Here is a 22,935-nt window from a genome sequence, read left to right on the forward strand (position 1 = left end):
TAATTTCACTGTTTTTACTCAATATAAAATATCAAATATCAAGATATTTGAATGCAGAAGTTTAATTGTGTATTGAGAAATATCCTTGTTTTAGTGGATTTGGTTAAAATAAGTTCAGAGTACTCATAACTATTGTTTTTTAAACTTAATTGAATTGAGGTAATTGGTCTCAACTGAAATGAGTTTGCATAACGTGTTGGGTTTTACAGTGCACCTCTCAGATTTTCAATACAGAGAATACATGAAATAACATTTTAGATAATCACACTGGTCATTTTAAAACAAAGTACAATCTCATAAGCCTAGAGAAGTCATTCAACTCCTTTGATATTTAGAAGGAAAATATTGATTAATACCTTGATTAAATTAGCTCATTAGATATACATTGAAGCAGCAATGGATTCCAGATTTGAATCATTACAATAAGATTGTTGCTTATTTATAACGTTAAAAATATGATTAAGCTAAAATCTTTACAGTTTTTAATCAATGAACGAAATGTGTTGTACCAGGAACAGCAGTTCTAATACCTACTTTTACCTAATACATTTATCAAAATTAATTGAGTAGAGTGATCACTAGGAACATACTATAACCTTTGGAACATGAAGAAACACTTAAGGTGAATTACAGTAATTTTTTCATAAAAAATATGTATGTACTATACTTACAGTAAGGCAGGTATTGGCAATATTTAACCTTTAGTAAGTTAGTCTGATCACTAGGAACATTCTCCAACCTTTGAAACATGAAAATAATGCTTTAGGGGAATTACAGTAATTTTTTCTTGAACTTATTAGTTTTTTGTACGTACAGTAAGGGAGTTATTGTCAAAATTTCACCTGTAGTAAGTCAGTCTGATCAGTAGGAAAGCACTACAGCCCTTGGAACGGGAAAAAATACTTTAGGGGAATTACAGTAATTGTTTCATAAACATTTTAGTTTATTGTACGTACAGTAAGGGAGTTATTGTCAAAATTTCACCTGTAGTAAGTCACTGTGGTCACTGGGAAAGGACTACAGCCCTTGAAACGGGAAAAAATACTTTAGGGGAATTACAGTAATTTTTTCTTGAACTTATTAGTTTTTTGTACGTACAGTAAGGGAGTTATTGTCAAAATTTCACCTGTAGTAAGTCAGTCTGATCAGTAGGAAAGCACTACAGCCCTTGGAACGGGAAAAAATTCTTTAGGGGAATTACAGTAATTGTTTCATAAACATATTAGTTTATTGTACGTACAGTAAGGGAGTTATTGTCACAATTTCACCTGTAGTAAGTCAGTGTGGTCACTGGGAAAGGGCTACAGCCCTTGAAACAGGAAAAAATACTTTAGGGGAATTACAGTAATTTTTTCTTGAACTTATTAGTTTTTTGTACGTACAGTAAGGGAGTTATTGTCAAAATTTCACCTGTAGTAAGTAACACTGGTCATTAGGAAAGCACTACAGCCCTTGGAACGGGAAAAAATACTTTAGGGGAATTACAGTAATTTTTTCTTCAACTTATTAGTTTATTGTACGTACAGTAAGGGAGTTATTGTCAAAAATTTCACCTGTAGTAAGTCAGTGTGGTCACTGGGAAAGGACTACAGCCCTTGAAACGGGAAAAAATACTTTAGGGGAATTACAGTAATTTTTTCTTGAACTTAGTTTATTGTACGTACAGTAAAGCAGTTATTGTCAAAATGTCACCTTTAGTAAGTCAGCGTGGTCACTAGGAAAGCACTACAGCCTTTGGAACGGGGAAAAATACTTTAGGGGAAATACAGTTAATTTTTCATAAACATATTTGACAATAGCACGTACAGTATGCGAGTTATTGTCAAAATTTGACCTGTAGTAAGTCAGTCAGGTCACTAGGAAAGCACTACACCCTTTGAAACACGAAAAGAATACTTTAGGCCAGGGGAATTACAGACATTTTTTTAATAAACATTTGATAATTGTACGTACAGTATGGGAGTTATTATGGAAATTTCAGCTGTATTAAGTCAGTGTGGTCACTAGGAAAGCACTACAGCCTTTGAAACACGAAAAGAATACTTTATTGGAAATACAGTAATTTTTTTAATACACATTTGATAATTGTACGTACAGTAAGGGAGATATTTTCAAAACTGTACTTTGTTTAATGGTTTTAATGTTCTTTTAAAGCAAATCATTCTTCTATAAATACATCCATTAAGTAAAGAAGTTACTGTTTTCAGCCATTACAGTAATAAATACATTTAGATAATGTAATATTTTTTGATGGAAGGTGTGCCATTGAAGAACCCCATAGGACTTTTGCTAGTTTTTTAAATGTTCACCTGTTAGGGGCGCACAGTCAAAGACCCAGGACCAGATATGAAGAAATGAAGAGCAGGAGTCAGAATTATAATAAAGAAAAGATTTACTGAAGATAGTTTTCAGTTTCATCAGCAGAAGTCAGCTTCAAGACTCTCACAGGAGTTCGTAGGCAGTTACAAAGATCACAGAATCACTAAATGAGCAAGCACTGTTACTGCTTTCAGATATCAAATAAAGACATTAGAAAATAAATGAAACAAACATTTCAGTAATCATACTGGTAACTTCTAGCCTATAACTAAGTAAAATCTCACATGCCTAGATAAGTCATTCCACTCATGTAATATTTAGAAAGAAAACCTTGATTATAATCACTCATTACATATACATTGAAGCAGCAGTTTATTCCAAAATCCACACCCTTCACCCCCAAAATAAACATCATGTTTGCTGTCATGCTTTCTGGGTACTTGTCAATAATCTGATGGATTCAGTACCATGGACAGTGATATTTCTGCAGGACTGTAAACATCAATCAATGCACACGAATTGTGTTTTTGTGAGAGTTTAATGTTAATTGAAGATGCTATACAACAGGAAAACATAAAATACTGTTAGGCCATTCTTTTTATTCAGCACCTGGAGAACACTGTTACACTGTAAAGTCTTTATTACACTTAAAAACAGAAAAACCGAGGTGGATAAAACAGCAAGACGTGGGCTGTAGTGTGTTCTGTAGGGTCCAGACAAGACCATCCAACTTGCTTTGGAACAGTCGGCCCATCCTTTCAAAACCTATTGAAATAAATCATATGTCATAATTAAAACCAACACAACACTGTTCTTGTTCATTTTGATTTCAAAAATAAACATAAATATAAACAGATGTAAAATGAAGCGATTAACTATGTTCAGGAGATTACACATGATTTTCCACTTTCTACAGTCTGGATTGTTACCAGATTACAGTTCATGTTGCCTACATGTTCATTCTTTATTATTTCCTAAACACCTTTTTAAACTCCATCATTATAAGGACAATCTATTGCATTAGAACACATAATGTGAGAGATATTTGCTGGTACATCTGTAGTTGGCTAAAATGTAGTTGTCTGTTTGCACACGATGAAAAACAATATAAACTTTTTAGACGGTCCCTATCTTGGATACCACACTACATTGAATATTCAACCAAGTGTGTATGCATTAAAAATATACTTACCCATTTTGATCGATTGTAGAAAATGTTGTAGTTCACAATCTTTGTTGTCAATATTAAGTAGCTGCTTCGAATCTGAAAAAAATTTGCTTCATTGACTATTTAATTGAAAAAGTTCTTTAACGCGAATGTGCGAATATAAAACCAACTTTACCTAAGTATGTTATTGGGTATGGGAAGGAATGAAGATGTATTTCTTCAGTTTATTTTAAATTCTATATTATACTGTATTAATAGTATTTCTAGTTACATTAAGGCTAAAGCAGAGTGCTCTTGGTAATATTGTATATCCTGTCAAAACATACATTAGCCTAATCATTGCCATTGCATTTGTATTTTTCAAAGATGTCAGGGAAAAATGCAAAAATTCCACACTTTTTGTTGGGACGCAGCATCACTCTTCACCACTGTTCGGACTCGTTTGTTTGATGAAGATGACTACTTGCAATGACCTACCTGACTCCTCCAGCGATCTCTCTCTCTCCAATGTCCTCCGTGTGATTCTTCCAGTGTCTCCAGCGATCCTGTATTCCATCCTTTCCACGCCTTCATCGATCCATCAACATTCCTGTAAGAAGATACAATCCATTCACTGCCAGCATCTCACTCTCCAAATCATCATTGCACTTACTAATCACCTGCTCCCAGTTCACCTGCTCAGCTGTTGTCCAAAATAAACATCCAGTTTGCTTAATCTCTGTCTTGTGAGTCTGATTCCGTAACAGTTCTAGTCATGTGGAACCACAATAACTAAGAAACCATCCTAATTTGTATAAAAGTTGATGTACATTATTTTCAGAACAATAAATATTGTTTTAAATTGATTTATGATCTTTTCTTTCTTTGTTAACATTATCCTCATTTTTTTATATATATATTTTATAATAGATTGCAGTATAGTGTCAGACTGAATGTACTGGTCTGAAACAATGGCATAGCTTTAACATTGTTCCACACCTAGGTCTTCAGCCTTGAAATAAAAAGTAAATGAAATGCATGGTAAAATATTTTTTAAATTGTAATGTGATCTTCAATAATTGAACACCCATTATTGAAAAGTTATAAACCATTTATATTATAAATTGAAGTCTTTTATGAGATGCATTTAGGTGTAGACACCTAGTCCTCTCATTTTCCTTTCAGGACTAAATTTGGGTTACTTATCACTTCACCTTCCTCTAAAGATAGTGACAGAGGAAGGCACTTAGGTCCAGTTAAGCTGTGTCTATCGATCAGACTTGAAGTAGAAATCTATTTAATGGCCTGAAATATGATCAAACATACAAAATAGCAACAAGATCTGTAAAACATTGCCAAAAGCAGCTTTAGAGAGTGAAAACTGAGGACAAAGATTTCAGCTAAAGGTGATAAATGGTGATGTTAATGGTGCAAATCTGAGGGGGCTCAAGTCGTCAACCCCATTACATTACCAGTGCAAGGCTAACACATCGTACCAGGCATACAAATTGATTGAGTAATTTTTGTCTGTGCAAGGAATTCACCTTCAAGCAAACCTCCAGTACCCAAAAATAAACTAAAAAACTCATTTATCTTCTAACTCTCTCACGCTCCGCACGTTGATTGTGGTGAGACTTAAGACCGTTGCTCCTGCAGTTACGTTAAAGAACAGGGTGGTGAACTCATCTGGAAATGATTAATTAAGCTTGTGAAGCACCGGGGGAATAGTGTAGATAAAAGCACTTTTGTACAATCAGAAACAGAATGAGTTTAATGAGGAGCCTTACACAGATTGGACCTTTCTCCTCCATTGAGTTAATTATTCAATCAAATAAAGACACCGTCTACCACTTTCTTATACTCTTTTTCACCCTTTTTTTAAATATGCATGAAAATGACTGAGAATTACTAAGCATCTGGTTGCCACTAATTTACCACTAATTTACTCTCTGAGTGTCTACTTGAAGGAGTCATGACATGAGAAATAACGTTTTATTTGTACCATTTAAACATCCTGTGTCATAGCTTGAAATTTCCTCCTGCAAAAAAAAAAAGCATTAATAATGTACCAATTTGCGTATGACCACCTCTCCAGCAAGACATTTGCTGCGTCCCAATTCGCATACTATCCGCCCTAAATAGTATTCGAAAATAGAATTAGTACGTCCCAAATCGTAGTATGTTGAAATGAGTGTCCCAAAGAGACCCGGATGGTCTACTATATCCGGTCAGAATCCGAAGTGCTGATCGATCCGCACTCTAACGGCTGATATTGCCCACAACCCATCGCGCGTTGGACGAGGATTCGGTTAGAACTACAAACACGAGTAAAAAGTGTTAAACAACTACAGACATGGAGGATGCGCGAGTCCGGCAGTTGTGTAGAGAGGTTTAGATAAAGGGGTTTAAGTGATTAATTATCAGTATCTAACCTGACGAAAATGTATCTATTCAATGTTGGTTACATTATATTGCATCTGCAGCACATTGAACTTTTGCAAAGATACGTTTAGCCATTAACTTTTAAATGCATCATTGCATTCAAATTGCAAACACAGGAGGAGAGTCTCCACATGAAAGACCCACGACTGGCAGATGAACGTGCTACAACATTTCTCTCCGAAATGGTAACAAATTATATTAGATTCAATGGAGGATTTTAACTGTGATGAGATGATTGACAGGGCAGTTTACGGTGACAGGATGCACGCGACATATCTGTCCATTAAAGATGACGAAGTAGTATGTCCCAAAGCTTGCCTACTCTTTTGATATACACTCAAAAGTATGTACTTTTTCTTCACAAAAAGAGTACATACTTTTAGGGCGTAGTATAAGTAGGTGAATTGGGACGCAGCCATTGACTAATCACTTTACATCATCACACCATTGGCCACGCCCACTGGTGTTCATACGCTTAAAGGGGCGGTTACACTGCACTTTTCATTCCTTTGACTTCCATTCATATGCATGCGAATGTGTCAAACCGGAAACGCAAGCTCATGTGAAAAGTTTAGCATTTTGGTGCATTCCAAATTTCTAATTTGGTGAACTCTAAACCTGCAAATTCGCATCACGTGAAGACGTGTGACCAGTAGAAGATCGATACGTCACAGCGTGAACTCTTGGCTGAATTAAAAGAATTATATTTTTGCTGAAGTCGAGTAGATTGTATATTTTTTACATTTTGAGTGTGTTATTATTGGTTATATGTAAATTTCATGTTTATAAAAAAAAGACACCACAGAGCTTGACATCATATCAGCGTCCGAAATTTCGCATGCTCAAAGTCTAGTGTGACCACGGCTTAAATCCCGTTCACACTACCAGGGACACGCAGCGACAAGGTGACACGATCCCATTTGTTTCAATGAAGAACTGGCGATTTCCGGTGACATGAGCAACAGTGACCATTGGCGACAGGAAGTAAGCATATCCAGCGACCCAACAAAGCTGAGATAAGTTTAACTCATGCAAATGAAGATCGACTTTCATGAGTGACAGCTAACACCGTGTCCTAACCAGACGTAGTGCGATAAGATTCCACCGACAAATAATTTGTCTGTCCACACCAAGGGGGTAAACCATCAGCCGGAAACTGAAGCTTCCCTTGGGGGCCGCCATTGTAGCAGACCATCACCTGCTGTTAGCATTCCATTGACTTTGACGAATAACTTTACATCTGAGGCGTCCAAAGACTCCATTTGTCCATTATTTATTTCTAAAGAAACACGACAATGTATAATAGGCTCCATTACTTTGTATCTTACGTTATGGCCCTGTAGAAGCCGTTTTTGTAAAAATGGACAAACGATTGCGTCTGTCGCACAGTAGAGAAATTACTGTATAGACAGTAGAAGAAGCTCGCGGGCAATCTGGGGGACATGGAGGCATAAAGTCAAGGGAGAAGCCCATAGAGTGTCATAAAGTTTCTGCTGCTGCTGCTAGCTCATGGACGGCTCCTACTCACGCTCTCCGTCTCTGCAAGATTCGGAAGGGAATTATTCAGATTCCTCTTGGCACAGCTACTAGAAGACTTACAACTGACAGGTTGCTCACCGTCACATCTACATCGTCAAGCTCAGTTTGAGCCCGCACAGTACGCTCAGCCATCAGGAAGTGAGTGCTTCTAATTGGCTTCACTTTTCTCCGATGAAATCTATGGGGTCGCTGTGTCCATTTCTTTTACTGTTTATGGTCTACACTAGACGCGATGCGACTGCGAGATGCGTAAAAATCAATCAAAACCCACAGCCAATCAGAACAGCATGTGGGCGGCCTCTCGCGGCAAGTGCACAGCACCAAAGAGTAGCCTAATCTTGATGGCATTCGCAAGAAAATGGATAAGTAGGCTACATAATCAAATTCATAAATATTACACCATTTAAACATTATTTAAATACATAGGCTACTGAGTTATTAAAACATTCTTTGTCAAGTAATACACTTGTTTGTTCACATTTTGAATGTTCTTTTTTTCTATTTGTTTAATTTCAAGATCTGAGGTGATTTATACATTGCTTTACTTACAAAGCTGGGAGAATGAATGTCAAAGTCACATTACACGCTTTTAACATTGAATAAAGCACATAAACAGTACCTGAAATCATCATTGCCACACTTTTTGTTTGTTGTTCCAGCGCGATGTCGCAGAATAGAAACCGCTTCTAAAATAGAATCGTCGCGTGTCGCCGTCTCAGCTGGTTAGGACAATAACTCTGATTAACATGAAAAAGATACCTTTTATCGCGTGTATTTAGGACACGGTGTAATAGGAGTGAAGTCACTGGAGATCCTGTAGGGGTCGGCGGCAAAAATGGAGAAGTTAATTTTGGTGATCAGAAACCTTCTCTTTTTTGTCAATATCAATATTTTATTATAAAGTTTCAGCTGTATCAGAAACATAAATCACAGATTCAATTAACTATATATATAAACAGATGCAAAGAAAATTGACCTGTCCAAAATAAAATAATTACATAAAACAAGTACACGTAAATTAGGAAGTCAGTTTTAGTTTATCTAACAACATCATGGCAGTTATTGAGCTTTGAATAGTTCTGTCCTTGGCCTCATTGAGTTTAGCAGTGGTGCCCTCTAGAAAGGCAATGTCTCTTAAGTAAGAAAGTCAGATGGAAGCAGAAGGGGTGGATGGTTCAATATAGCTTTAAGATAGTCTTTTTGTAAGATAACAAGATCCTCTTTTGATTCATCTTTAGCTGAAGTGTAGTAATCTAACAGCACGAAGAGCAAGGGTTCCTGAGGTATTTCCAGATGTAGAATATCAGAGAGGACAGGACAGTACATACAAAGGTCCATAAAGGTACCACCTAGGGCATTCCCAAAACATATGCAAATAAGAATCTATAGCATTATTACATAGGTGACAATAAGGATCAAATCTAATCTTCATTTTATACAATAAACTAATATATGCCTTATTAATAAGTTTGTAGTGGATCATCTGATGTGCCAGATTTTTAGATGCAGTTAAACATCTGGCCCATACCACATCCAGATCAGGGTTGATTGTTAATTCTTTTTCCCAGGAATACATAGCTGGTATATGTAGGAGTACTGTTGAAACAGAATAGAGTTGTAGACCTTAGAGACTCAGCCACTTGAGGGAGTGTTAAAGTCCAGCCACTTTTACAAAGGATGTGGAAATATATTAGTAGCCCATGGAACACCATAGGCCTTCAGTGCTGACCTCAGCACTGACACCGCCAGTCCGCCCCAGCTCGAGTCTGGCCGTGCTCAGGTCTCGCTCCGGCCGCCTCTTGTTCCTCCATCTCCCGCAACTGTTCATCGCTGTATTGTGGCTCGTACAGATAGACGCGAGCATCAGATTCTCGCAACAGATCTTCGAAATCCCATTCTGCCATTTCAACTTCAAAACTACCTTCCGCCAGCGTGATTAGCCTACTATACAAACTTTCTACACAGACCAAGAGGCAAGAGCCTGTTAGCTTAGCTTCTAGAGAAAGATGGCTGACACTATCTTTACATTCTGTGAGTGAGATCCCGCCCCATATGGGCGTGGTGAAAACATGCGGAACACTGGCTGTAGTCTTTAGCCTCTGGTACAAAAATCCTCCGATGACGCAAAATGATGATTTTTGCGTCATCGGAGGATTTTTTCCAGACTAAAACTAAATTTTTCTCTCATATCAGGGGGATATGAGGGGGGGAAGCACGGTAATTCGAAAATACTACTGGTTTTCTACTGATACAAAGCTTAATGCTAAATCCTGAAGTATCCCTTTAAAGAAACATTCAGGTGGTGATAACGGCAACATATAACATTGACCCTAGGAAGGACATTCATTTTGATGGTAGCTATTCTTACATGTATAGAGCTAAACATAATGGGGACCACCTATCTAAATCTTTCCTGATCTAAAAGAATTTGATAATTATATTTAGGGATAAGGTGTATAGATGGGGGTATTGTGATACCCAAATATGTAAATTGTTTGACTATGGGGATCAAGTGGTGTAAGCTAGATTACTGTCTTGCTACATCATTAAAGGTACAATATGTAAGATTTTTGTTATAAAATATCCAAAAATTACTTGCACAGTGTGATATATTTCCTGCAGTTGTGTACTTACAATATCCCAAAAGTTCCCAAAGACTTTTAATTTCAGAGAAATTCCAATTTTAAACAAACACAAGAAGACGATAAGACATGCCAACATGGCTGGAAGTGTCAGACCAACTGTAGCAAGGAGCAATTAAAGACATTTTAAGAGGATTTTGGGCAAATGGCTGAAAAATCATATATACAGTCACTTATAACATGATTTAATGGCTTATCACTTTCGACCAATAGGTGACGCAGTTACGAAATCGATGTGATGTGGTCAGAGTGAAGTGACAATGACACATACAAAGTTTGGTGTCAATATGTCAAGGCATTGCAGATATAAAGCCTGAATAGTCATTTTGGCATCACGCCTCAAATTTGCTGCTGCGGTATACGAAAACGGTTTTGTCTACCAACACAAAATCCGTAAAGTTTACTCGGCACGGTCTGGAGATGATACGATTCGATTTTGGTGAAAATCGGACGAACGGTCTAGAAAAAGATCGAAAAAATTGGTTTTAAAAGAAAATAAAGATGTCGGACAGGAAGTTTGGCTGACTATGGAAAAAATGGTATCTATGTTTTCGGCATAACCCAAGGAATCTATTAAGACCAACGTCATTACAATAGGTAAATTTATTCAAAAGTCATTAGCATTTTGTGAAATTGAATTATAACTTTTGACCAAAAGGTGGCGCTGTCTCAAAATTTTGTGTATCTTCAGGGCATGGTGTTGATGGAACATACTGAGTTTCGTAATGTTACAACAATGCATTCGTTAAGTCAATGGCAATTTCATGTATTGTTCTATTATAGCGCCAACAAGTGGCACAATCCCACTATTTTTTGATGACTCAATGTTGGACAACATGGTTAACGACTTAGGAATGGAAACGGATATGAGTATGGAGAGTAAGACTAGTTCAAGATCTGCAGTTAGTAAAGTCATTGAACTCCAAGTTTGTGTCTGTGGCTGGAGCTAGGCGACAACGGTCAGGGGTTTGAAGGTTCATCAAGGGAAAATGAAATGCTTGAGGGAGAAGGGACAAGGGCCTCGCATTGATCAGTACTTCTTACGAAGTCAGTCAAGTCAGTCGAATGAAATCCAGCGACAGGAAGCAAACTACAGCTCGCAGGATATCAGCACCCCTGTCATTGACGAAAGGAGGGCTTGCACAGTTAGTGATGAACATATTCATACTTGTGAACCCGGTCAGGCTAACCAGCATAAGAGAGAAAAGAACCTCAACGGGCATAGGCCTGGAGTTAGATGGCCAAGAGCTTGTGAGAACACGGTAAACACAGATCTATGCTTTGCATTGGAAAGATTAACTGGTACAGTTGAAAAGAAGCTGGATAAATTTGGGGATATCATTTACGCATATGGAAGTGAGAGGTTTGGTGTGGAAAAAAGGAAGGAAAAAGTACAAACTACTCCTGGAATGTCTAGATGGCAGCAGAAAATTGAAGGGTTAGTTAAAGAAAGGAGACAGCTGAGGAAGCAATGGAAAAGAGCAGAACAAAGTCAGAAGGAGGGACTCAATCTCTTACAAAGGGCCATAAAAGATAAGCTGGCAACATTACGCAGAGCTGAGCGCCTACGGAAACGCTACAAAAAGAAGGAACATGCGAGGGCTAATTTCTATAAAGACCCATTCAAATTCGTAAAGAAGTTATTCACCAGTGAGAAGAATGGCACTTTAAAAACATCTAGGATTGAGCTAGAGAGATATCTGGAGGACACGCATACAGATGCAAAAAGGCATGAGCCTATGTCAATTCCATCAGACATTCCACCTATCAACCCACCAGAATACCAAATGGAGGTCTGTGCACCTAAGTGGAAAGAGGTAGAGCAGGCTGTGAGAAAGGCAAGGGCTTCATCATCTCCAGGGCCTAATGGAGTTTCGTACAGAATGTACAAGAGTGCTCCAGGAGTTCTGTGAATTCTGTGGAAATTGATAAGTGGCATGGGAAAAACAGGTTGTACCTAGAGCATGGCGCAGAGCAGGTGGAGTCTTTATACCTAAAGAAAAAGATGCTACAAGCATCAGTCAGTTTTGTCCTATTTCACTATTAAACGTTGAGGGTAAGATTTTCTTTAGCATTATTGCCCAAAGATTGTCCACCTACCTGTTAAAGAATGGCTTCATTGACACAAATGAAGCTTTTTGAACACACTTCATCAGTTCAAAAAGCGGGCATTCCAGGGTTCTCAGGATGCTTAGAACACATCAATGTTATCTGGCAACGAATTCAGTCAGCTAAAAAGGAGAGGAAGGAGCTCCATGTGACATTCCTGGATTTGGCTAATGCATATGGTTCAGTGCCACATGAGCGTCTTTGGGCAGCATTTGATTTTTTCAGAGTACCAATGTCAATAAATTTAGTGAAAGCCTATTTTGGAGATTTGCAATTCAGTTTCTCAACTCCAAAATTCAGCACTGCATGGCAATGCCTAGAGGTTGGAATAATGGCAGGATGCACCATTTCTCCACTGGCTTTTACCATGGCAATGGAAGTAATCATTAGGGCATCAAGATGGGTAGTAGGAGGAGAGCGCTTGGCTTCTGGGATGCGACTACCACCAATCAGAGCATACATGGATGACATGACAACCATGACTACAACAGTAGCCTGCACTAATCGGTTATTGGGGAAGTTAACAGATAATATTGAATGGGCACGAATGCAATTTAAGCCCTCTAAATCAAGGAGCATCTCGATAGTTAAAGGAAAGGTAGTAGATAAAACATTCTTCATTAATGGTGAGGCAATACCAACCGTTTCTGAGAAGCCAGTGAAGAGTCTTGGGAGATGGTACGATGGGGATCTAAAGGACACAGTTCGGGTAGGAGAAGTTATACGACAAGCAGTGGAAGGGTTGAAGAGCATAAACAGCTGTGCTCTACCTGGCAAACTAAAAATCTGGTGCTTTCAGTTTGGTCTACTGCCGAGGTTGCTGTGGCCACTGACCGTGTACGACGTTTCTTTGACAACAGTGGATAAGCTGGAAGCGTTGATAAGTTCATACATCAGGAAATGGTTGGGAGTTCCACGCTGCCTCAGCAGAGTAGGACTTTATAGTAAAGGAATATTGCAGCTGCCAGTCTCTGCTTTAACCGAGGAGTTTAAGTGTGCCAAGGTCAGACTGGAAATGCCCTTAGCAGAGTCACGCGACAAATGTGTAAGGGAGGCAGCACCTGTGTTAAAAACTGGTAGAAAGTGGTCAGCAAAGAAATCTGTTGTAGAGGCAAAGGCTGCCCTTCAAATTGGGGATATCGTGGGACAGGTACAGCATGGAAGAGGGTGTTTTGGGCTCAGTTAAGCTCCTCCTAAATGGCATAAGGCAGGCCCAGCTCAAAGGAGGAAGCTGGTAGTCAACGAGGTGCGAAAGCAGGAGGAGAGGATGAGGTGTATAAAGGCCATTTCCCAGGCCAAGCAGGGAGAGTGGATGAGATGGGAGAGTGTGGAACAACGCAAGATGGGCTGGCAAGACCTTTGGTCATTGGAAGAGAGTAGGATCAGTTTCCTTATTAGGTCAACATATGATGTTCTTCCATCACCGCAGAACCTAAACCTCTGGGTAGGAGAGGATCCCTCTTGTCCTTTGTGTTCATCACCTGCCACATTAAGGCACATTTTGACAGGATGTAAGGTGGCTCTTAGCCAGGGTCGGTTTACTTGGCGCCATGACCAAATACTGCGATGTTTAGCTTTAGCATTGGAAGGCAAGCGTAGTATGACCAATAAGTTGCCGCCTGTTCTAGCAAAACATTACACGCAAAAGACAATATTCCTCCGCCCAGGCGAGCAACCACCAAGAAAAGGTGTTAACACCAATTCTCGCCCAGGACAACTGGAAGCTGCTAGGGACTGGAAGATGCTGGCTGATCTTGATCAACGGCTTATTTTTCCACCTGAGATTGCCACCACTAACCTACGACCAGATATTGTTTTGTGGTCTGGATCAGCACGCATTGTTCAACTGATAGAGTTAACAGTGCCATGGGAGGATGCGGTAGATGAGGCATATGAGAGGAAGAAACTGCGGTACGCTCACCTGGCCACTGAAGCAGAACAGCGAGGATGGAGAGTCCAGGTTTATCCAGTGGAAGTGGGTTGTCGAGGTTTTGTGGCACACTCTACAACCCGGTTCCTCAGAGACGTCGGATTGAGCGGCCAAGAGTTGTGTCGCACAGTAAATAACTTATCTGAAGCAGCAGAAAGGTGCAGCAACTGGCTGTGGTTGAGACGGAAAGATTCTAGCTGGCTGTGTACAGGCCGCCACGCTACGGTTTCGTAGAATTCTTGAAAACTTGAAGAGTCTGTTGGTTTATTTGTATATGTTCCTGTGGATATTGCGTGAATGACGGGTGGTTGGGCAGATATTGTGTTTTGCGGTAGGTGGTATGCCATACGGAACCGTTGCCACTGAAACTGCATATTAACGCACCAGTGGGGCTCGACAGCCTTAGTCAAACGGGTTGGCGCGTATGGTTGGGTTGCGGAGAGATTGTGAGATTGTGGTTAGGTCTCAGCAGCAGGAGGGATGTAGAGGTCAGTAAGCTGGGCTGAGTTGAGTGGGGGACGGAGGGGGGTGACTCTGGGACGCCAGAGTCACTGTCGAGCCCTCTTGAGGTGTCGTGGGCTAGTCGACGAAACACTGAGGACGGAAGGTGCCCACTTGAAGACCCTAGAGATGTCCCCTACTCGGCTCAATCCAGACGGTTGTCGTGCTGGTCCTGTAGTTGCAGCCGTCGCGTGTGCTGACGCGCCAAGTACACTGCAGCCGTTAACGCCGGACAGAGGGGAGTCACAGCACCATATGGAAAGAAGCGTAAATGGATGGAGAAGCATAGTTTACTGTAAAGTTACGTCTTAGTTTTGCTTATCTTGGCGAAAGCCGAGTACAAATCAGCATGAAGTTTTAACATCTACTCTCGTGTAATGGAAATCAATTTTTTTATGTGTCCTCAGAGTGAGCCCATACATGTGTGTGTCAAATTTGGTAAAAATATCTCATTTTGTTTTGAGTTATAGACATGCATAAACACATACAAAATGACCCACACCTGACTTTGTTTGAATTTTCTTGCCACTGACTATTAATATTTTGATATTTGGACAGTAGTTAGTCACCAACGACCTATGTTTCCAAACTTCTGACGGTGGTTTCGTCTCGACCGGTCTAATGGTTTTGAAGATATTGGTAACGCTACACGGTATCGTTGGACGGATAGTAGTAACGGGTAGTTCGGTAGAATGAAATGTCCTTATTCCTTTATATCCGCTGATATCTGTCTCTCATTAGCAATCGCGACCTGCTTCATACCACACAGTCATGTTAAAAACATCAATGTATTCACTCAATGAAATGGCCTGGAAATGGAAAACCGTCTCCGAGCAACACAGTAGTAACGTTCCTAAAGGAATCTGCGTGCTTGAAGGAATGGGTTGAATGAATAATTCAGTGACTCGCTCACTTGTTTCGTTTTGAATGAATCCTTGTGTTTGAACGAATCTGACAAGAGTGAACAGGTTTGTAATGGTCTTGCTCGTATATTGTGACTAGATCGTCATTCCTGTATGATCATGAAAGCAAAATTAGCCTTTTGCAGTTTTTGACTTGTTTTTCTCAAATTAACTTTTTTGGGACATATAGCATAGGTCAGTGAGAAAATCAGGAAATCGTCAAACTAGTTATATCATATTTTAAAAACGTAAAATAATAATAAATAAATAAATAAATAAATACCCTATAGGCCTATTGAACAAACTATGAACTAAGAACCAGGCCAGCTGACAGTCTTGTCTGGGCCCGGGACAAGATAATCTTAGATGGGGCCCCCCCACGATTTTTTTTATTTTTATAAAACACCATATACTTTTACCCAAAATGAATAATAAAAACACGTTTAAATGGGTACATTTTCTATAAATTACTTCATTTTCTTTTCTGACATAGCCTACTGCAGTTCTTGTTAAAACACACTAGACATGCAAAATCTGTGCATTTTGGGCACTTTTTGTGTGAAATCATATTTATTTTTTGTCCATCAAAAGTGTGCTTTCACTATTAAGCATGAGCAGCACAGCAAAAATAGACTCGGATCTGCCCCATTATCTGTTCACCGATGATGACAGTGATGCATTTCAGCCGGCTTTTTATTTCTCATCTCCATAAATAGTAGTAAAGCTAATCCAAGGGCTAGAAATCAATGAATTCTTTGCTAATACTTCCTCGTCATCATGGAGAGCGCAGTTCGCACCGCTTTCTCCTTTCCACAAGCGTTTGCTCTCCCGTGGCGTCTGTCGTTGCTATGCAACAATGAACTTAGGCGCGCCTGTTAAAACGAGCGAGCCGCGTCGCTATTATGAGCTAATGTTCTAAATATTTCCATATGTGGCTCTTTCCTCCTTTCTTATCAACAAGTGGATTTACAGCCACCACAGCAGCAGCACCGCCGGTCGCCATGTCTCAGCGCTTTTATGAAGAGGACGCAACTAAACGCGCTTTGGGCATGCACGCGCATCCCGGGTTTGAGAAAACCTGGTACCGTGGCGTGACGTTTAAAAAGAAATTTGTACCGACTTGGTACCGAAGTGCCGGGTCTTTGACAACACTCATAAACGTTGGCTGCGCTGTTTCTTACCTTGCTCTACATTGACTTTACTAACGTTAGTTCCAGCTTCACCGTCACCACCTTTTTAAAAATATTTGTTTAGGACATCTCGAAGGCCTCTATCTTCTTCTTCTCTTTTCTTTTCTTTTCTTTTCTTTTCTGAGCACCAGACTTGTGCTGACCGGACATTTTGAGCGTAACGTTAGCCTACTGAACTTCAAATCAAATGACAACATCATTCGATCAGTGGCCAAACCATTTTTGTTTTGGGGGGGGGTGGGGGGGTTCTTGACCACTCTTTCAAGGACAATTAGGAAGAAAACGAATAAAAAGCTTTTATGTAACTCAAATATTAGATATTTTTATCAACAAATATGCCTATTTTATTTATTTTTTTAACAATTATTCCATAATTTAATGAGGGCCCAGTTCTGGGCCCCCCTCCCTACCCTGGGCCCGGGACAACAGACCCGTTTGTCCCCCCCTGTCGGCGGGCCTGCTAAGAACTATTTTCTTCACAAAAAAGATCAGCACTGTAGCACATTAAACTAAATAGCTTGTTTTTCTTTTAAACAATTCTAAAACTACAACATCATTTGAAATAGCCCGTGTGTGAATCATGGACTGTAAAAAAAGATAGAAGACGTCGACGACGCCCCTTCACTTCGCCAAAGTCCTAATATGGCGCGCTGACATCTTGCGCAGATTTGGGACCTGCTTTTTGCGCAGTAGTGAACGCGGTACCGGTAACGCGGGACCCGAGTCTGCGCAGTAGTGAGCAGGAAGTAAAGCCGCGATATCAAGGTCTCCCCCTCACTCTCGCAGAAACCGTTAGTAGCCTACAGTTTACTGCAGAACAACTCATTATGTCAGTGTGAAATAAACAGTTGGACATGTAGAAAATAGAAATTAAAGCTGAAGCTCCAATCTCGTTTAGAGAAGCTGTCAATCATGATATGACATGGTGTGAATCCAGGGATCCCAGATCATCTGACGTTGAATTTAACGAATGACTGAAAAGACAATGTGGCATGAGCTTTTCCACCGTTCATCTCTCTCTCTCTCTCTCTCTCTCTCTCTCTCTCTCTCTCTCTCTCTCTCTCTCTCTCTCTCTCTCTCTCTCTCTCGTCCCATCCTTTCTGTCACTAGAGGTCGAGCAGGATATTCTTCTGTTTTCACATAGAGCCATCAAAGATAGTAGGCTAAATGAGAGCGCGCGTGAACATCTGAGGATCCGTTCACATTCATTCATTTAGTCATCAAAACAGACAACCTGAACAACATGCAGGTAAGATGCTGTAGCTACCTGAGACGAAGGCAAAGAAAATATTTGTAGCCTATCTGTTAACAATATTTGGTCTCCAGCTGATAAAAGTTATTTTAAGTCATAGAAATAGAAATAAACGTGTTCTGGTAAACGGTTTTTGAACGTAAAGAACTTGACACTATCTATTTATCTTTCTATGCCTTTCACTTTGAAGTGTTTAGAAACTTTTATTCAATTCGTATATTTCCAAATAGAATTAGGGTGTTAAACTTTCGGTATTGTGTATATATTTAATCCATCATCTTCTTTAATGACAATGAATTTTTCTACAGTCAATTAGATTACATGTCTAATTCATTGCTTATGTAAGTGATGAATAAAGATAACATTTGTTGAAAGTTGTTTCCTATTTAACTTTCTATCAATGCCATGCTTTCTAACATGGTCTTCAATCAGACTTAGTAAGAATTTCTAAAGGCTGGTTATTCACACCAAGCAGTGGAGACTGCAGTGTGTGCCTGTGTGTGTGTGTGTGTGTGTGTGTGAAGGTTTATATTACATTGTAGGGACCAAATGTCCCCACAAGGATAGTAAAACCTGAGATCACCTACATTCGAGAGAAATCGATTAATAAACATACTAAATAATGTTCGTTTAGTACCTTTTTGTTTGTTTTTTATGTAAAAAAGGCAGAACATTTTCTGTAATGGGTAGGTTTAGGGGACAGAATATACAGTTTGTACAGTATAAAGACCATAACGCCTATGGAGAGTCCCCAACAAGATGGTAAAACCGTGTGCATGTGTTTGAAGACAATTAAATTGTCTTGAGAGGAGCCCTAAGCCATTTTCATCTACAAAGTTTGTTGGATAGAGACTTTTATAACCAGTAATCTGATTATTATGTAACACTGCCTTTTTTAGACTTTAGAACACCCTGTGTCAGGAATTTGATATCATGCCCTTCATGTCCTTTGCCTAACGTAATATAAGAGCTTTTGGATGAAACGGGGAAAGGGACAAAAATAAATATTTCAATATCTATACCAAATTTCTAATTCTAGTTTTTTAGGTCAGTCAATGACTGTAAAGGAATTCTCTGAAATGCTACCCACATTTTCTTTTAATATTTTACATTATAACACTGCATATCCCCACTACACTGGTGATATTTATAGTTACAGACTTGTCCACTTGTCCACTAGATGTGCAAGACAAGAAAAAAAAAGAAAAAAAAAAAAGATACTGATGACCTGTGACAACATCAGTGATGGCTTATGTAATCACTGGCAAAGGAACAGTGTGTTCATGACTGTTGCTTGATACTGCGATTGACACTTTGTGATAGTTTAAACTTGCCTGCACTGAAGAATTTGTTCTCCTAAAACACGCAGTAACCAGTATTTGGTGTGAGTTATCAGTGATATTTTCCTCTCTTTATTTACTGTGAAAGATGGTCGAAATGAAAAACCTGAGGTATATTTACAGGTTAAAAATATTTTTATACTGTTATTTTTTTTTTTATTATTTTTTTTTTTAAATCCAGCTGCAATTGCAACGCACAAAACATGTTTTTAAAAATGAGCCAAATTTGTTTCGACCATTAGCAGTTATTTAAAGCAAGCATTGTATTGATGGAATGTCAAAATGTGTCACTTAACACACACAACATAGAAAGTATACTTGGCTCATCTTGGTCAAGTCCATGGCATTCTCATCTCTCTGATCATAATAGGAGATTAGTTTCTTCTTGGGTTCCTAAAAAAATAAGATGCAGCTTTCACATGGGGGCCCGCCTCAGTTAGAATTGATGTAATGTTGCCTCTTCATGCTGGCAGGCAGACTGTTTTAAAATTCAAACACCATAACTCTAAGGAGTGTTTAATAATTCAGTGAACATTTTGCCAAATTCTAGACAGGAAAATCTCTGAGAATCTTTCACAAGAAAAACCCAAAGTACAGCCCAAAGGCAACATAATTGGGTGGGCAGAGAACAAGAGGACTGAATACATTTGAAACTGTTGGGATTAAGATTGTGAACATGCACATTTTATTCGTGTAATCAAGAACAATTTTGGCATTTAGAACCCCAGGGCCTATATGGTTTCTCATGCATGAATGGATTTTCTTTTTTGGAAATTCATGTGCTCAGTGTTGTTTGTTATGTTGTAGGGTTTTTTTTGTTGTTTTTTTTACCCTAAACTGAAGTTGGTGTTATTGGTGCTCTAATTATTTTCAACTCAGATAGTTTGCTAAATAGTTAACTCAGCTATAGTTTTGATCAATATCCTACAGCTGCTCTACAATCTTCTGCTCAGCTTAGCTGATAGTTGCTCTATAAACTGTTCGGATATGTGATGCTCTATAGAATAAACTTGAGCTCATAGGCAGAGCGTGTGTAAAGGCCAATTTATACTTCTGCGTCGAGTGTACGCCGTAGTGTACGGCGTAGGCTACGCACGTAGGCGACGGCGTCATGAGCATTTATACTTCTGCGTTTAGGTCTGCGTTGCTCTGCAGTACAGCGCCGAAACGCTAGTTGGCGGCGGAGGGTTTTAATGTTCCACTGTGTTTAGATTCCTCGCGGCAAGAAGAAGAAGATTCCTCGCGGCTGTTTTGAGTTTAAGTTACTACAAGCAATGGCGACTGAAAGAGAGCAGATCATGTTGGAGTTGGAGCTTATCGAGGTGGAAAAGGTACATTTTTAGTTTTTTTAACAGTTTCGCTGTACTTAGAATTTAAAAATGGCGGGCGGTGCAGAAGAACACGCCGGAAATGCATAGGAGGAAACGCGATGCTACCAAGCCGACCAATCACAGATCTTGCGGTCCGCGTCGTCGCGACGTGTAGTTACATTTTTGAGGAGGTGCGCGTCAGGTTACGGCGAAGGGTACGGCGTATGGTACGCGTCTGTGCGTATGCTACGCCGTACCTACTGCGCGCACCCGACGCAGAAGTATAAATTGGCCTTAAGGCTGAGGAAGGCTTAGCCTTTCCCTGGCCATGGGGACATGGGTCAAAAATGAACAGGGGATTGGGCCAAAAATGCACCGCACATTTAAACTAAAATCTAGTAATAAAATGAAAATAAATTAAGTGTCGACTGCTGCATTAAATTGAGATCTGCTTATGTTGCGTCATACTTTTTATGCTTTTTACAGCATTGCGCACTATAACCAATCACACATGATCTGTTGAGATGCAATGGCCAATTAGAGGTGTTAAGATTACAAACTGCTTGAACACCAGAGTTTTGTTCAGTGCGAGAGCTGAACTGAATTCTGCACTCTCGATAATACTCCCATCATAAACCGATAAACAGATTTGGTGATTATGCTCTTGAGTGCGTCGAAACTAATATAAATAGTTTTTTTTTTATTTACAACGTATTTTTGCAGCGTTGAGCTATGTAGACTGACAAACATAGCCTATCTGATGATTTATAAAAACGTATCAAGCCAAGGCACTCGAGAGTTAAAGTAAATGTATTAAAAAAAGCCTTTATTTCATTATGGCTTTAGGCAATTAAAAACAGTTTTCATATAACCGCACACCGACCCGTTGCGGCTAATGAGCCTTCATCAGGGTGTGTATCTGATGATTTCTTGAATGCAATGGCCAATCAGGGGTGTTTAAGTTAAAATCCCCTCACCACTCAAAACGCTGGATTTTTTTGTCCAGTGCTGAGATCTGCGCACTCAAATTCTCTTGTTATAATTTAACTTGTAATACAAAAGTGTAGACATTATGTAGGCTAAAATAAGATATTCATTGTACAGTCAGCTTAATCGATTAGCAGAACTTTGATTGTGATTGCGATGAATTTAAGAGGAGTGACAGCCAGTGATTTTAAGGGAGCGCTTTAATGCACGCTTGGCCAATATATAATCCATTCAGAATTTGAAGAAAACTTATGTTTTGCTGCATTGGGAAAGGCAATGGTTAGGCTATTTATTATTCGAACTGGCCGCCATGCCAGATCATGCATATGGTTAGGCTATCTGTTCAAATTGGTTTGTGAATGTAACCACTTTATTAACAAGAGCGTTTATGCTGGGATGTGTAAGGTTGTTGATAGACGACACGTAACTATTTCATGACATTCTTAAATGTGTTTTTTAAAGGGTAACTAAACCCCTGGTCAGAGCCTGACTCCACCCACTGGCAATATTTGAAAAATGCTGGAAAAGTGGGCGGAGCCCAGCGGAGATAGAGGGGATGAACGGATACTCTATCCTGATCGTTTTCAATACTCGCAATTCCAACTCCTGACTCGCTACAGTGGTTTTGACGAAACAAGATGGTTTTTATACTGCCATGGATGTGGTAGCTCGTACCAAGGGCTTGGTGAGCTGGAACCTGCTTACGTCAGCTCTCACCGCTTACGTCACGAAGCACCGCAAACATCCAATAGGAAAATTCAACTGCCGTAGCCACCGTTCAACCTGAAGAGGGCAGCACTCAGACGTTTTTACACCATATATTGTAAAATTAAAACACTTTATACCCAAATGTCAAAAAAGTTACTTGAATCAATGAACAGCACTAATAAAGCCCCAGTCTTACAGATCATTAATTTAAAAAAGTTGGTTTAGTGTTTAATTACCCTTTAAAGAGGAATCGCATCTGGCTTACCCTAGAGTTTGTTCACTCTCTGACTACGGCTGAGCTGTTGCTGCAGTTGTTTCTACTCTGTTCTGTTCTAGATCCTGTTCAGATAATGCTAAACCCTACTCAGTTAGTTATCTGCTCTGAAATCTGCTCGGCTAGTGTTGCTCTATAATCTGTTCGGTTATCTGCTCTACAATAAACCCAGATTGTTTTGCTCTGGACTGTTACGCCCCGAAATAAAGACAATGTCTAATTGTTCAGAACTCCTCCTAGGGTTGGACAAACATCTTAGTTTAAAAACTAAGACATGAACAAAGCATTAGGAAAAGACTACGGGTTAAGACTGGTAAAAATGGGTTAGGTTAGAGCCTAAAAC

At 39.4% G+C, this 22,935-nt stretch overlaps 2 protein-coding genes across 2 annotated transcripts in view; one reads left to right on the plus strand and one right to left on the minus strand.

Annotated features, from left to right (window-relative positions):
- Window positions 1–22,935, minus strand: part of letm2 (leucine zipper-EF-hand containing transmembrane protein 2) — a 149,429-nt gene that overhangs the window by 32,565 nt on the left and 93,929 nt on the right. The window lies entirely within an intron of this gene.
- kcnip3b (Kv channel interacting protein 3b, calsenilin) overlaps window positions 17,815–22,935 on the plus strand; it is a 41,414-nt gene continuing 36,293 nt past the window's right edge. Inside the window, exon 1 of the mRNA XM_056247907.1 lies at window positions 17,815–17,970. Coding sequence (XP_056103882.1) covers window positions 17,965–17,970 — 6 coding nt within the window. The 5' untranslated portion in view covers window positions 17,815–17,964. The remainder of the gene's footprint in view (window positions 17,971–22,935) is intronic.

Source organism: Rhinichthys klamathensis, unplaced genomic scaffold, assembly GCF_029890125.1.
Source record: "Rhinichthys klamathensis goyatoka isolate OS25496 unplaced genomic scaffold, OSU_Roscu_1.1 h1tg000050l_1, whole genome shotgun sequence".
Taxonomy (NCBI): Eukaryota; Metazoa; Chordata; class Actinopteri; order Cypriniformes; family Leuciscidae; genus Rhinichthys; species Rhinichthys klamathensis.